The sequence below is a fragment of the Microcaecilia unicolor genome, chromosome 12, assembly GCF_901765095.1.
Source record: "Microcaecilia unicolor chromosome 12, aMicUni1.1, whole genome shotgun sequence".
Taxonomy (NCBI): domain Eukaryota; kingdom Metazoa; phylum Chordata; class Amphibia; order Gymnophiona; family Siphonopidae; genus Microcaecilia; species Microcaecilia unicolor.
Genome location: NC_044042.1, coordinates 55,412,210 through 55,427,386, shown reverse-complemented (window position 1 = coordinate 55,427,386; position 15,177 = coordinate 55,412,210). Strand labels below are relative to the sequence as shown.

The following is a 15,177-nucleotide window of genomic DNA, read 5'->3' as shown; positions in this document are numbered from 1 at the left end:
AAGAGCCCCAGCCTCTTCAGCCTATCCTGATAGGGAAGCCATCCCATCCCCTGTATCATCTTTGTCGCCCTTCTCTGCACCTTTTCCAATTCCACTATGTCTTTTTTGAGGTGCAGCGACCAGAAATGTTGTGGCCTAAGAACCAGGAGAAGTGGGTTCAATTCCCACTGGAGCTCCTTGTGACTCTGGGCAAGTCACTAAACTCTATTACCCCTGGTACAAAATAAGTACCTGTATATAATGTATAAACCACTTTGATTGTAACCACAGAAAGGTGGTATATCAAATCTTATCCCGTTTCCCTTTCCCTTGTGTCAGCTCACACACACATCAACATACTCCTTAGATCAGGCTTGTCCAACCTTTTCTATTGGAAGCCACATTTTATATTTTGGAGGGTCAAAACACGCACTGCCATATTTTTCTGCATGTTTCTTCAAATAGTGGCAAAATACAACTGTGTGTTGTCCCCTCCCCAACCTTCACTCAGTGTCACGCTCTCTCACAGGTACCCACCAGCCTTCACCCAGTCTCTCTCACTCTCTCTTTCTCATGACTCTCCCCCCCCCCCCACACACAGTCATCACTCAGTCTCTTTCCCCTCACCTGGCTTCAGCTGCAGAAGAAACAGCGAGATTCCTGCTTCTCCACCCTGACAAAGCTCTCTGCAAGTTTGAGCCGCATAGTGCTAGATGTTTGGGTTGCTCTTGCAGTTTTAAGTCTTACGAGACTTGAAACTACTATACCAATCTGAACTTCTGGCACTGCGTGGCTAAATCTTTGAGAGAGCCAAGCCATGATGGGGAGGCAGGAATCCCGCTATAAGTGCCATAAAATTTGCCAAGCTTCTGAGGGCCAGAAAAAGCACTTGGAGGAAAGGATTCTGGCCTGCGGGCTGTAGGTTGAACAAGCCTGCCTTAGATGGACCAACAAAAACCTCAGAAATATCCAGAGCCACACTCTTGAGTTGTGTGTTTGTGTGCTTGGGGGAGGGGGTTGGAGTTCAAAAAATTCTCCAAGGTGTTTATAGGATACAGAAGAATTGATAGACAGTGGGGGGAATTCTATACATGGCGTTTAAAGTTAGGTACCAAAAAACTGATTGCTAAGCTAGTATTGTATAATGGCAGAGTTGGGCTCTAAGGGCCCCTTTTACCAAGCTGCGGCAAAAAGGGGGCCAGTGCTGGCCTCAGCGCATGTTTTACATGTGCACCGAGGCCCCCTTTTACCGCAGCTGGTGAAAGGGAAGTCTCGCCTTCCTGCAGGAAATGGCTGTGCTGCATTGAGGTGGTGGTAAGGGCTCCTGTGTTAACCCAGAGGTGACCGGGCAGCGCACGGCAGTGCCCAATTACCACCGGGTACACTCCGGTGCTACAAAAAATACATTTTTGTAGAGCCAGAAATGACAGCGCGCTAGGAGTGGGAAAAACCACCGGGCTGCTGTGGCAGCCCGGTGGTACTTCCTGTATAGCGAGTGGTAAACCCGCATTGGGCTTACCACCACTTAGTAAAAGGAGCCCTAAATCTGTTATAGAATACTAACAAAAGTCCACAGCTTTGCACCTAACTTTAGGCGCAGCCATTTACACTATGTCAATGGTTGGTGTAATTATTGGCACCTAAAATCGGCACTTGGGCTGATTCTTCTATAAAGTGCACCCCAAAAGAGTTGGAATGCCCCTTTTTGCAATTACACATGACAACACTTAGGCGCCCAGTTACAGAATAGTGCTTGTGTGTGCTTTCACACCTAACTGACATTCCAGCCCCATTTTGGCACTTAAAATCCGTTAAGTCCTGTTGCCACGCCAATCGTTTGCCACATAATTAATGCCTAATTTTACGCACCATTTATAGAATTCCCTTGGATATATCTTGATTATTTATTACTAGTTTTTAACACTTATAACCTACTACTAGTATGAAACATTTACATGTCACTACAAAGTGTTTGTAGCACTATACAAATACACATAAGAGACGGTCCCTGCTCCCAGGAGCTTACAGTTTAGTCAGTACAGACAGACATCAGAGAAAAGATTTAAAATTTTGAGGTGTGTTAATCAATGTGGTTTAATTGAAAGTGGGGACCAATTTATCTAATTGGGTAAAGCTGTAAAAATTGAACTGTGGCCCCACTAATAAGAAAAACAGAAAATGAATTGAGTGGGCCTGCCAGACAGAGAGAGAGGCACAAGCCTCTTTTTTTCCCAGACCCAGAAATCCTGGTGGTAGTAGAGGCTCATGGCCATAATGCATGCCAGGTCCCACCCACTCAGCAACAGGCAGAGTGCATCAAAGGGGGTGCGACCCGGCAGTGCCTCACAATGTGCAGGGGTAGGAGAAATGTTGCTATGTGTTTTGGATGTGATTCTCTATCTTGGATAGGAAGATTTGAAGAGAGGGGGATTCCAGGAGTGGTGGTGGTGGTGGGGGAAGAGGTGATGGAGGCAGTCTGTGTTGCAGTGGTTGTTTTTGTTCTGGGGGGGGGGGGGGACTCACGGAGGGGCACACTTTTGGTGCCCTGTCTTCTTTACACCCCATGTGTCTACACCGGCTGGACATACCTTGCTATGGCTGTGCTTCCATTTGCACAGGATTTGGATTTTAGATTTAGTGATTTGCATTTTACAAATCTGAGGTCAATACAAGTTACAAATTCAAATTCAGGTACAGTTGGTAGGACCCCTCTGAAGAGGTATAACAATCTAAGAGGTAAAGGAGGGTGAACTGACTTACTAACAGGTCATAAGGAGTCTCAGTGGGAGAAGAAGAATTTGACTAACGCTTTCCAGGTTTTCAGCCTCCTGCTGTAACCAGTAGTTTACCCCTCACACATATTATCCAGGTGTCAGTTTAAAGAACTAGTAATCTTTACAGGGAGTTCAGTCCCACAGTGCCTCTGCCAAACCAGGGCTGTGCTTTTGATTATAGATTAGAGGCACAGGGTTCCTGTACTCTAGCCCAACTTCATTTTCTCTCCCTTGGAGAATCCTTTGTTAATATACCATAACACTAAAAATGATGTGAAGGGCTTGGACACCTAATAGAACAGTATCTGGAAGGGTAATGTGAGGATAATGGAAGTGGCTGAGATGCACGTTGGCTCAAAAGTCCCTTGTCGGCAATAAACAATACAAAGCCACATGTTCTGGGTGACCTCATTGACTCATTTTGTCTGCTAAGGTAACTGTTTGTTCCCTCCTGTCCCCCAGGACCACCTTTTATCGTTTCCCCTCCAGAGAACATCACTGTAAACATATCCCAGGATGCTCTGTTCACCTGCCAGGCGGAGGCGTATCCTGGCAACCTAACCTACATCTGGTACTGGGAGGATGAAAACGTCTTCTTTAAGAAGTAAGCTCGGAGAGCCTCTGGGGAGTACATGCATGAACACTTCCTGCACATTCACGTGCTGTCTTGTATGCACACACCGCAAGTCATGTACATTAACATTCATGCACAAAGTTGCATACGGTCTTCTAGTATGTGTTGAAAGACTTAATGTAAATGTTTGTTTTATGATTACACATGTGCTTCAGTCATGCTTTCATATACATGCCCAACATGTCCTTTGTGCGGTCATACTCCTTTTCTCTTATGCACCGATGTGTACGTACCTGTAAACTAATTAGCACACAGAGATGTGCCTGCATTCTCATACATTATAAAGGTTTTGGGAACATACATACCTGCATATGACTTAAGATAATAATGGGCCACACCCATAGATGTATTTTCAGATATCAAATGTGGAAGGCAATACTTAAGGCCCTTGGAAGTGGGCTTTTTGATTATTGCCTATCCTTTTGCACATAATTATAATGCATGTATTTTTGGGTGGGTTAGGATGTGCTCACAGGGTGGGGTTAGGTTGAGGGAGAAAATTGGGTGTGCATCATTCTTATAGCACTGCTGGTTGTATGCAGCACTAGACATTGATGCTGAGGGCATAATCGAACGGGGACGACCGTCTCTAAGGGCGCCCATCTCTAAGGACGTCCCGGTGAAGGGGCGGGGAAACCCGTATTACCGAAACAAAGATGGACGTCCATCTTTCGTTTCGATAATACGGTCAGGGATGCCCAAATCTCAACGTTTAGGTCGACCTTAGAGATGGCCATCCCCGGTTTTTGGCGATAATGGAAACTGACGACGCCCATCTCAAAAATGACCAAATTCAAGTCATTTGGTCGTGGGAGGAGCCAGCATTCGTAGTGCAGTGGTCCCCCTGACATGCCAGGACACCATCTGGGCACCCTAGGGGGCACTGCAGTGGACTAACTGATGCAGTAACTGAATGGAAAAAGGCATGCAGTGGTCACTAACCACCTCCCACCCCCAAAAAAACAACTTTAAAAACTTTTGTCTGTTTTTTTAGAGCATGGTTAAAGGATGTCCTTCGCTATGCCTCCGTGACGGCAGTTGAGGACGTCCTTCGCTATTTACTTATTTATTTAGATTTTGCTTACACCTTTTTCAGTAGTAGCTCAAGGTGAGTTACATTCAGGTACACTGGATATTTCTAAATAGCAAAGGACGGCCTCAACTGCCGTCATGGAGGCATAGCGAAGGACATCCTTAGGGTGGGAGGTGGTTAGTGACCACTGGAGGAGTCCCTCCAGTGGTCATCTGGTCATTTAGGGCACATTTTTGTGGCTTGGTCGTAAAAAAAAGGACCAAGTAAAGTCGGCCAAGTGTTCGTCAGGGACGCCCTTCTTTTTTCCATTATCACTTGAGGACACCCATCTGTTAGGCACGCCCCAGTTCCGACTTCGCTATGCCTCCAACACGTCCCCGGGAACTTTGGTCATCCCTGCGACGGGAAGCAATTGGGGACGCCCACAATCGGTTTTCGATTATGCCGATTTGGGTGACCCTGAGAGAAGGACACCCATCTCCCGATTTGTTTCGAAAGGTGGGTGCCCTTCTCTTTCGAAAATAAGCCTGTATGCGGCGCTTTTACTAAAGGGCATTAGAGTCTGGGCTTAGCACATCTTAATGCAGGTCTCTCTGATGCGCTAAGCCCAGATTTAAGGCAGCACATTAAGACATTTTGAACATTTTTTTTCAAGTCATGCGCTAATGTTCATATTAGCACATGTTACCTGTAAAATATTATTGCAGGAACACCTATGAGGAGCTGAATGCTCCTATGTTAACTTGGCGCTAACCAGTTTGCACACGCTAATGCAAATTCACTAACTGTTTAACATTTCCACGCCCATTCTTCAACCATGATACACCCTCTCCAACTCATATCTGCAAAAAAATAGCTAGCACATGAGTTAGTGTGAGTTAGCAGGCAAATACTGCAAAATGCTTTAACGTGTTTTGCAGTAGCCTGATTATCACATGCTAAGGGCTAAGTTGGAGCCCAAATTTGGGTGGGCGTCAAAAGGTTCCTCACAAAGCACTGTTCTATAAATGGCGCTCTGAGTTGTGCACCGTTTATAGAATAGCACTTAGCAACGGGATTTGCGCCCAACTTTGAGTGCAAGGATTTACACCAACTGAAACTTAGTATAAACTCTGGTGCGTAAATTAGGCACAGTTCCACCAAATTCTGCAATACTGCGTTCATCTTTAGTGAATGCTCTGACCCACCCATGCCCTTCCCATGGCCATGTCCCCTTTTCAGTTACACGTTAAAAGATTTGCGCACAGATCTTTATAGAAGAGCGCATGAATTGCCTGTGCAATTCATAATTGGAGTCAATGAACTGCAATGATTGGTTCTTAGTTCTCAATTATTTCTAGTTAATATCTTGTTGCCCAATTTGTGTGCACATCTTAATTGAGTGTATGCCCAAATTTGGACCCCATATATAGAATCCAGAGGGTAAGTGCACATTAGGACTTAACATCCTTTAGCAAAAGGGCCCCTATGTTCCTGCCCTAGGGAGCTTACAGTCTAAGTGGGTACCTGAGGTAATAGGATATAAGGTGACTTACCCTAACTCACAAGGTGTATCACTAACAGAAGAATTTGAGCTATGGCTTGCCTGGTTCTCAGCACCTAGCGTTCTGTGCTGAAATCCAAGCGGATTCTATAACGGCGCAGAATACTAGGCACGCTATATAGAATCCAGGGGTATAAACTTAACCGGCCTGTGCTGAATACTGGCCAAAAATAGACCAGTAAGGGCTCCCCCCCTGAAATGGCCAAGCGGCAAGTGCTTTACTTGCCAAACGGCCATTTCCTGCAGAAAAGAAAGACTACCCTTTTACTAGCTGCTTTAAAAGGGGGCCTTGGCGTGTGTCAAAAACATGCGCCAATGCCAGCAAAGGCCCCTTTTACTGCAGCTTGGTAAAAGGGACCCTAAGTCCCTACTAATGTTTTAAATATATAGCCCTTAGTTTCATTAGGAAGGGGAACCACAAGTACAGCTGGTGTAGTTTGTCTGTGTTATTAAATTTAAGCATTTGTTTCATGTATGTACCTGTATAGTATTGCCAGGATATGAGAGGATAGATATCTGTTTCTGTTCAATTTATGCAGTAATTTATTATTGATCAAAGCTAGATCTGTTTTCTTAATTTCATTTTTTTTCATTCCCTTCCACATCATAGTGACCTCAAACTGCGAGTTCGGATCTTGATTGATGGAACGCTGATCATTTTCCAGGTCAAACCAGAGGATGCTGGGAAATACACCTGTTCCCCTAGCAACAGCTTGGGGCGCTCACCCTCCGCCTCTGCCTTCCTGATAGTGCAGTGTGAGTGCCAGCTGAAACATGTACCCTCATCTCCCCTTACATCCCTACCCGTAACCTCCGCTCTCAAGACAAATCCCTCCTTTCAGTACCCTTCTCCACCACCGCCAACTCTAGGCTCCGCCCTTTCTGCCTCGCCTCACCCCATGCTTGGAACAAACTCCCTGAGCACATACGCCAGGCCCCCTCCCTACCCATCTTCAAATCATTGCTCAAAGCCCACCTCTTCAATGTCGCTTTCGGCACCTAATCACAACACCTCTACTCAGGAAATCGAGACTACCCCAACTTGACATTTCGTCCTTTAGATTGTACGCTCTTCTGAGCAGGGACCGTCCTTAGTTATTAATTTGTACAGCGCTGCGTAACCCTAGTAGCGCTCTAGAAATGTTAAGTAGTAGTAGTAGTAGAAACTTTCACCAAAAAGAAAAAAAAAAACAATCTTGCATGTTTCCCTCCACTGTACCTGGGGATGCCTAGAAATTAGAAAAGGGTGGAGCTGTAGTCAGATGTTGATCAAGAAGATGTTGGTAGGGTCTCTGTCTCTCATTTATTTGGCTTGGCCTGTTGCAGCGTTTTTCCATTTGCTGCCTGAAATGCACAAACTGTTTCTTGCCTCCTTCCTTTCTCTGTCTCTAGACCCAGCCCGTGTAGTGAACATGCCAGCGATTATCTATGTCCCAGTTGGGATACATGGGTATATCCGCTGTCCAGTGGAAGCAGAGCCTCCTGTAACTATGGTGAAGTGGAACAAGGACGGTCGGCCCCTAAGAATTGAAAGGGTAAGAAAGAGGATGAAGAAAGTGATTTGTGTGGCAACAGAGTGAAATGTGGAGATCAGAGACATAGCCACGGGCAGACCTGAATTAGCATAAACCTGTCCGCTTTTGGCTCAGGCCCATCCAGCAGCAGTGCACACCATTGATGTAGTTGGCAGAGATCCCCATGCCCCACCAGCTGAAGACATCCTCAGCCAAACTCCCAGGTCATCAAAACACTATGACAGTCAGTGGCTGCACTGTCAGCCACTGAAGCTGGCAAGCTGTGCAAGTTCAGTTCTCGCACTTGCTCAGTTCATACATGAGAACTGGGTGTATGTGGGGTGTAGGTATTGGTGGCTGGTGACTGAAATGGTATTCAAATGGTTCAGAATGAGGATGTCTTCCACTGATGAGGCTTGGGGTTCTATGCAAGCCAAGGTGTTCATTTTTTAAGTTTGGTGGTGTTGGTAGGGGGAGGGGTGGGGAGAGGAGAGGAAATGCCTCATGCCCACCTAAAAATCGCTTTCTGTGGGGATGGGTAATGGGAGGTCTCCTTGAACATATGATTAGTGCCGTTGAATATCCCTACTAACCAGCCATTCCTAACCTGCTAGGTTGGGGTGGGCTAGGGGCAGGGCAAGGGCAGAGCTTGAACTTAGTCGGTTAGCAGCGATTTTCAGTCCACTAACCTGCTAAGTAACTGCATAAAGTTAGGACTGCAAAAATGCTGTCTTATCTTTATGTGTTGAAATTAACTGGATGCTGGTCTGAATATTAGCTAGTGCCCATTAACTTCCGCTGAGATCCAGGTATTCAATGCCGGGAGCCGTGTATGCCCTGACACTGAATATCCAGGGTCAGTTCAGCCCACAGCTGTGAGCAGCTCAGACACTGCTTACTGCCATGGGCTTAATATTGTGTGGAATTTATCTAATTGGATCAAACTGAAGAAACTGAATTGTCCCACTACTAAGACATACAGTACAGGAAGTGGAGTGGGTAGGCCTCTTAGAGAGAGAGAGAAACTCCTGCTTCTTACCAGATTCTAAAATTACAGTACACACTTAAATAGCTACAGGTGTTTATCAAACTCTCTGTGGCCACAGAAATCATGTGACTCTCAAAGCCTACCTTTGATTGATTGCTACTGCTTCTCCTGGTATCGGCTAGGATGCTGCCCTCATCCCCTGCAGGCCTACCTATCGTGCTGGCTTGATGGGAAGTGCAGGCCATGCTATTTTTTGTTGGTCCTGGTCACAATCCTAAATATGGCTTTTATGACCCTACTTGGGGTCACTACCCACAGTTTGGGAAGAGCTGGGCTAAATAAAAGTGCAATGAGGAGGTATTTTCATGGATTTTTTGGGACAACAGGTTGTTTAAGGGGGCAATTTTTCAATTGAATACAAGTCTGCAAGCACATTTTGAAAGTGAAGCTCCAGGTAGGTTTTCCCTTTGAAAATTCATTTGGTCAGGGGGTGGGGGTGGGGGGGGGGGGGGAGGGGATTAGGAGTGGATACTGAGTATATAATATCTGTGTACATTTGCACCTGTCTGAAAACAGATGCAGTGCACTCATGAAAAGTACAAAACAACAGACCCACATGTACTTTTCCTCCACTGGCCTTTTTCTGCGCTCCTTTATTGATGGGTAGGGGGAAGGATATTTTTCAACAGAGCTTCTATGTGGGTAAAAAGTTGAAATTTACTTCTAAGGGAGAAATTTTCAAAACTGTGGTTAGATTTAAAGTTCTGTGGGGATTTTGTACAAGTTTTGTGTGCTTAATTTTCCTTTAAAAATTGCTGTGATTATGTTGTGCACCTATAATTTGGTGCTCAGAGGGTGTCTGGTAGGAGCCTATTCCATAGAGGAATGTAGGGATCTACTTCACTTTATTGTATACTAGCTCAACTGGTCATGTGCATGCCTATAATTTAGCCACGGGTACTTTCACCAGCCAAAGACTTGGCATGTGTGTGCCTAAGTTCTGGCAATATGCGCATAACTTAAAGTATTCTGTAAGTTAAAAGCATAGTTGTGAGTTCCTTTCATATTTCACCCATACTTCGCCTAGTTGAGTTCCTTCCATATTTCACCCATACTCCGCCTATTCTGTATGCCTACCTGTAAAATAGACAGAGGCTGATATTCAGACCATGGGAGTTAGACTGGCTAACTCCCTTGGTTGGCGCTAAAACCAGATATTCAATGCTGGGCTGTTTCTGGTGACTGGCATTGAACATGCGGTTTATTTTTGGCCAGTTAAGTAGAGAGGTGTGGTAGCCGTGTTAGTCCACACTTAAAGGTTATCAATAGAAATCAAACAAAATAAAACATGGAAAAGAAAATAAGATGATACCTTTTTTATTGGACATAACTTAATACATTTCTTGATTAGCTTTCGAAGGTTGCCCTTCCGATCTGACGAAGAAGGGCAACCTTCGAAAGCTAATCAAGAAATGTATTAAGTTATGTCCAATAAAAAAGGTATCATCTTATTTTCTTTTCCATGTTTTATTTTGTTTGATTTCTATTGATACCTTTTTGGCCAGTTTAAAGCTAACCAGCTAAGTTGATATTCAGACTTAGCTGGTTATCGTTAAACCGGCCAAAGATATACCAGGTTTTCACGTGGCCAAATATGGCTTCGAAACTGGCTTTTAAAATCGGATAGCCGGTTATACTGGCCGATATAACCGGCTATATGCTTGTCGCTAACTGGGGATATTGAGAGAGGGATAGCCGGTTATCCTCTAATATCAGCAGATAGCTGGTTAAGCACTATTAAACCGGTCAGCAGCTGTTCTGGCCGGTTAAATAGCGCTGAATATCAGGGATCGGGGGGAGAGCGACTATATAAGATATGTGCATATTTCCAGAATAGTGCTTAGGTGGATTTTTGGCATTTACACGCGTATTTGCCGTTATTCAAATGCTTTACGTGCATAATAGGCCTGTAATAATGTGTACTTGATAGAATGATTCCCCCCACGTAGCTGCAGAGATTTGCACTTGTTTTATCGCATAAATACCTTTCCTCTGTGAAACAAGTGTGATTTTGAAAATGCAAAATTGCATATATTGTTGCTTCCCAAGGCCTAATCCTGCCTCTGCGCATATCTTCTTTTCTTGTGAGTTAAGCCAAGCACATGATTGATCCCCAGTTGCACTTCTACCCACGCATTGGGCGAGCAGTTTTCAGGCAGCCTATTTACCCAAGTAAATGGGTTTTTGGAACTTCCTCTCACGGTGGGCAGAGAGGGATTGGAAAGTTGCGGTCCTGTTGGGTATTTATAGCACAGATAGGTGCTGTGTATTGAATTGTTACTCTTTGCTGGCAGTTCTCTGGTTGGACTCTGCTGGAAGATGGCTCTATCCAAATCGAGGAGGCAACGGAGGAATCTCTTGGCACTTACACCTGTGTGCCTTATAATGCCCTGGGTACCATGGGCCAGTCCCCCCCTGCCCGATTGGTGCTGAAGGTAATTAGCTTCCATTCTTCCTGGTTGTATAAAAATAATTCTCTTCCTTGTCGTATGGAGACCGAGAAAGGGTTTCACCAATTTTCAGGGAACACAAGACTTATTTTGTTTACAGGTCAATATTTAAAGGAAATAATCTGGATAGCAGCAGCTACTCTCCAAATAAGTGTTGCTGACTAGGATATTGAGAGTCCCTGTCAGATAGTGCCACTGAATATCCTTACAGACTGCCTTGGCACTATTTGAATAGTGTGAAGGGGGGGGGGGGGGGCATTGGTAGAGCCAGGGTGATCCTGGAACCTATTTGAGAACAGGGATATTCAGTCTACGTAGATAACTTAGGACAGGCTTTTTGTTGTCCTGAGTTCTCCAGATAAGTTATCCGGATACTGGACTGAATATCCCTGCCGTCCAGATAAGTCCCAGTGCTAGCCACATTTTCCGGATATTCTGTGCCAACCACTATCCAGACAGTGGTGCTGAATACCTGGGTAATGTTTGACTGCCATGGCTGGCATTTAATTAAAAACTCTGACAATGATGGCTGAATATTGACCTGTTAATATTTATTTTTCCGTGAAAAATTCCAGTCAGGATTGGGCATTTCCTCATGAAAATGTCCTCACATGTCATATGAATCTTGCAGATGTGATCTTGCAGTAGTTTATAGCCATTCCACTGTTTCTTTACCCATGGATACGTATAGATGCATACGCAGGAGGGCCAGTGGTAGAAATTTCCAGGTATGTTTTTTCTCTCTTTCCAGGACCCACCCTATTTTACGGTGCTACCAGGCTGGGAATACCGCCAGGAAGCTGGGAGGGAGCTGCTAATACCTTGTGCCGCTGCAGGAGATCCCTTTCCCATTATTGCCTGGAGAAAGGTACCACACCCTGCAGACCCTGTCTGTGTGCACAAAATGACAATCAGAAAATGCCAGTCCCCCTGTAAAGAGCACATGATGGGCACAGTGATTTCTGGCATCAGAAATGCTGAGTTTCAAGGCTCTGGTTGAGACCAATTTAGGTATCGTAAGTGCAGACACACATGACAGCAGATGGTAGCTATGGGCTTATAGAAGGCACCATTAAAGTCTCCTGAAGTTCCAAGTAGCCTCCTATGAGGCTAAGGAATAACTTCACAATCCATATGGGACTTTTCATGCATTCTGACTTAGTTGTAAGGGGCAGTTTTCAGTAGCCTACTGAAGTAGCAAGTCCTGGGCAGTTTTGTACCCATGGACTCAGTAGGAAATTTTCAGAGAAAACCACATGCATAGAGTTTCTTTTGAAAATACACTTGCACAGGTACTGGATGATAAATACCCATGAAGTTTGCATTCTGAGGAGGGCAGTTTTCAACAGGATGATGTACCTGAGTAAATCACATTGAAGCCTTTTCTCTATGAAGCAGTTGGATCCCATTGTACTTGAGGAAGTGTGGGGCATTTTTTTTAGGGAATAGTTTAAGGGATTTCTGAACAAACAAGCCTTTTTCCAACAAGGAAGAAGCTCTAGAACTAGACATGATATGAAGCTACAGAGAGGTAGTGTCGAAAACATCAGGGAATATTTTTTTCACTGAAAGGTTAGCAGATGCCTGGAATGCTCTCCCAAAGGTGGTGGCAGAAGCAAAAACATTGCTAGAATTTAGAAAGGAATGGGATATACATAGAGGATCTGTAAAAAGAAAGAGGGTTTAAACCAATCATAGAGCACCTCAACAATGCATTTGTAAGAAATCACTGCACAGCAGGACCAACCCCAGCAACCTCCCTTTGATAGGGCATGCGGCTCTTTCTTTGCAGCCATTTACTATATTACTCTTATGAACCCAGTTCCAAGGACACACCTTGTCAGCCAGGTTTATTAGGATATTCAAAGAGAATATTCATGAGAGATATTTGCATGCACTGCATTCATTGTATGCAAATCTTGTTCATACATATTAATTGTGGATATTCTGATAGGCCTGACTGGTTGAGTGTACCCATGGACTGGGTTCAGGATCACTGGCTTAAAGAATTTAGGGATACCTGAACTTACATTAGAGCATGTGTTACTATATTATCTACCAAATTTCTTCATAGCATGGTACAGTTCATAAGAGGTACAGCTAGAAAGCTAGTAAACTTCTAAGAAACATTATGATGTTAACATTTTTGTACACTGTTTTCTAAAGGATTTATTTTGCTTAGTGCCAGTGGGAGACTGGAGCTTTTTGTGCCCGTGTGTGTGTGTGTGCCTGACTCTTTTCTCCATTATCCCAGTCCCTGTTTCTTTCCTTTCTTTTCATTTTCTCCTTATTGTGTTTGGCTTTATTTTCTCTTCCCACCTGTTCCATATTCTCTTCTGCAATCTATCTATGTCCAGTTTCTGTTTCTCCTTTTCCATGTCATCCTCATTCTCTGTTCTTCCCTATATCTCTTTAACCTCTTTTCAGTGGTTCTCTTTTTCCTTCATCACCTCTCCTCCACTTTTGCTTCTCCATCTCCCATCTCCTTGTTTCAACAAGTCTCTCTTGGTTTTGCCCCTTCTCCCACCTTTTCATCCTATCCTTCTTTCTCATTGGGGGAGGGGGGAGGAGGGATGGAGTTGGGTTACCAAGTGCTTTTTACCTGGCAGGATATCCTTCACTGGCACCTTTGGGAGTTGGCATCATTGATTTTGGTGAGCACCAGTTGGCATTGCACTACCCAGGCTGCCTTGCATCATGATTCTTTTCTCCTCTCTGTGTTTCTGTCTAAGGTAGGGAAGCCCAGTAGAAGCAAGCACAACGTCCTTCCAAGCGGCAGCTTACAATTCAAATCCCTCAGCAAGGAGGACCACGGGGAATGGGAGTGTGTCGCAACCAACGTAGTCACAAGCATCACTGCCAGCACTCACCTTACAGTCATAGGTATGCAATACTACAGCCTGCTACCTGCAGGTCGAGAGGATACAAAGCAAGGGCTGCCGCCCTTGTGGATTAGAGTAGCTAGCAGGTCTTCAAGGTCTCTAGGGGATATCAGCTGTCTCATGTCAGCCCAAATGCGGCCTTGGGTGTGTGATGATACTTTCTCTTTGAGAAATTAAGGGCTGCCATTGTTACAATTCTTTGCCAAAGAAACTCAGAGGCAGAACTGGACAGAAATGCCCTGGTGGCCTCACCACCTTATATCTCCATGTCCTTCTGTGGTGCTTGTGGAAGAGATTTTGCGTAGGCTGATTATTTTTCCCACAGAATGAGAGCCCATCCTGAACTGCTCCTCATTCTCCAGTCATGGAGTATCTGCCTTCTTTATATGCCATAATGAGCTGGAAACTTCTTCATACTTATTCTGCCTCTAGACTGTCCTTTCCTTCTTCCTCTGCCTCTCCCTTCTCCTTCATCCACCTTTTCCCTCTAGCTCTTCCTCTGCGTCTTGCTCCTCCTTTTCCCTCTCTTGCCCTGTTGAAGGTTTGGTTGAGTATTGCATGGAGGTGTACATGGTCTTAATCTATTTCTTCTTGTCTGAGAGAACTTTTGGCTTGGGAGTTAAGCTATTTATGATAAGTGGTCCTTACAGATCTCCTCAGCTCATTGGTGTTTAACACTGGTGAAAGCTGCTTCAAAAAGCATAAATGAGGCTGGAAGATTTAACAGTAAAAGAGGAGCAATATTTTCTTCTAATTTCACACTCCACTACTTCTGTCTTTTTAAATCTTAGTGCTTTAATTTTGGCTATGTCTCCAGGGTTAACAAAAAGCTGATGTCTTGAGCGAAACATTGCCAGGGGATAAAGCTCTGGCAATATATATTGTCAAGTTCATTTTTATTCACCCTGCAGCTGTAAACCAGTGCACACCCCAGTACCCTGGAGAGCACAGCGACCTTGTCCAAGATATCTTTTGATCACCTATTTCATGGCAGGGTATTTTATGAGTCTTGGGGGCTGGGAACCAACAAGGTATGTTCTTTTACTTTAGCAAATAGTAGATGGAGTTGGGAGAGGCAACATCATATATGCTTGTAATTTATTTACTTTGTTCAATATATAAACCACTCTGAAGGCCTGTGCCCTGGGCGGTATATCAAAAGATTAATAAACCTGAAACCTGATATAGTTTCGTATATTCCAAGCTAGGCATGCTGTTTTACTTGGGTAGGTGCAGATTGTGAAGGGCAATTCTACAACCTAGGTGTTCACATACAATGTTACGCATTTAAATGTTTAGATTACTAGTGTTTGCATGTGT

At 44.4% G+C, this 15,177-nt stretch overlaps 1 protein-coding gene across 1 annotated transcript in view; it reads left to right on the top strand.

Moving 5' to 3' along the window:
* Window positions 1-15,177, top strand: part of IGSF9B (immunoglobulin superfamily member 9B) — a 179,031-nt gene that overhangs the window by 101,806 nt on the left and 62,048 nt on the right. The window contains exons 7-12 of the mRNA XM_030220462.1: window positions 3,216-3,357; window positions 6,574-6,719; window positions 7,356-7,498; window positions 10,820-10,960; window positions 11,727-11,843; window positions 13,708-13,858. Coding sequence (XP_030076322.1) covers window positions 3,216-3,357; window positions 6,574-6,719; window positions 7,356-7,498; window positions 10,820-10,960; window positions 11,727-11,843; window positions 13,708-13,858 — 840 coding nt within the window. The remainder of the gene's footprint in view (window positions 1-3,215; window positions 3,358-6,573; window positions 6,720-7,355; window positions 7,499-10,819; window positions 10,961-11,726; window positions 11,844-13,707; window positions 13,859-15,177) is intronic.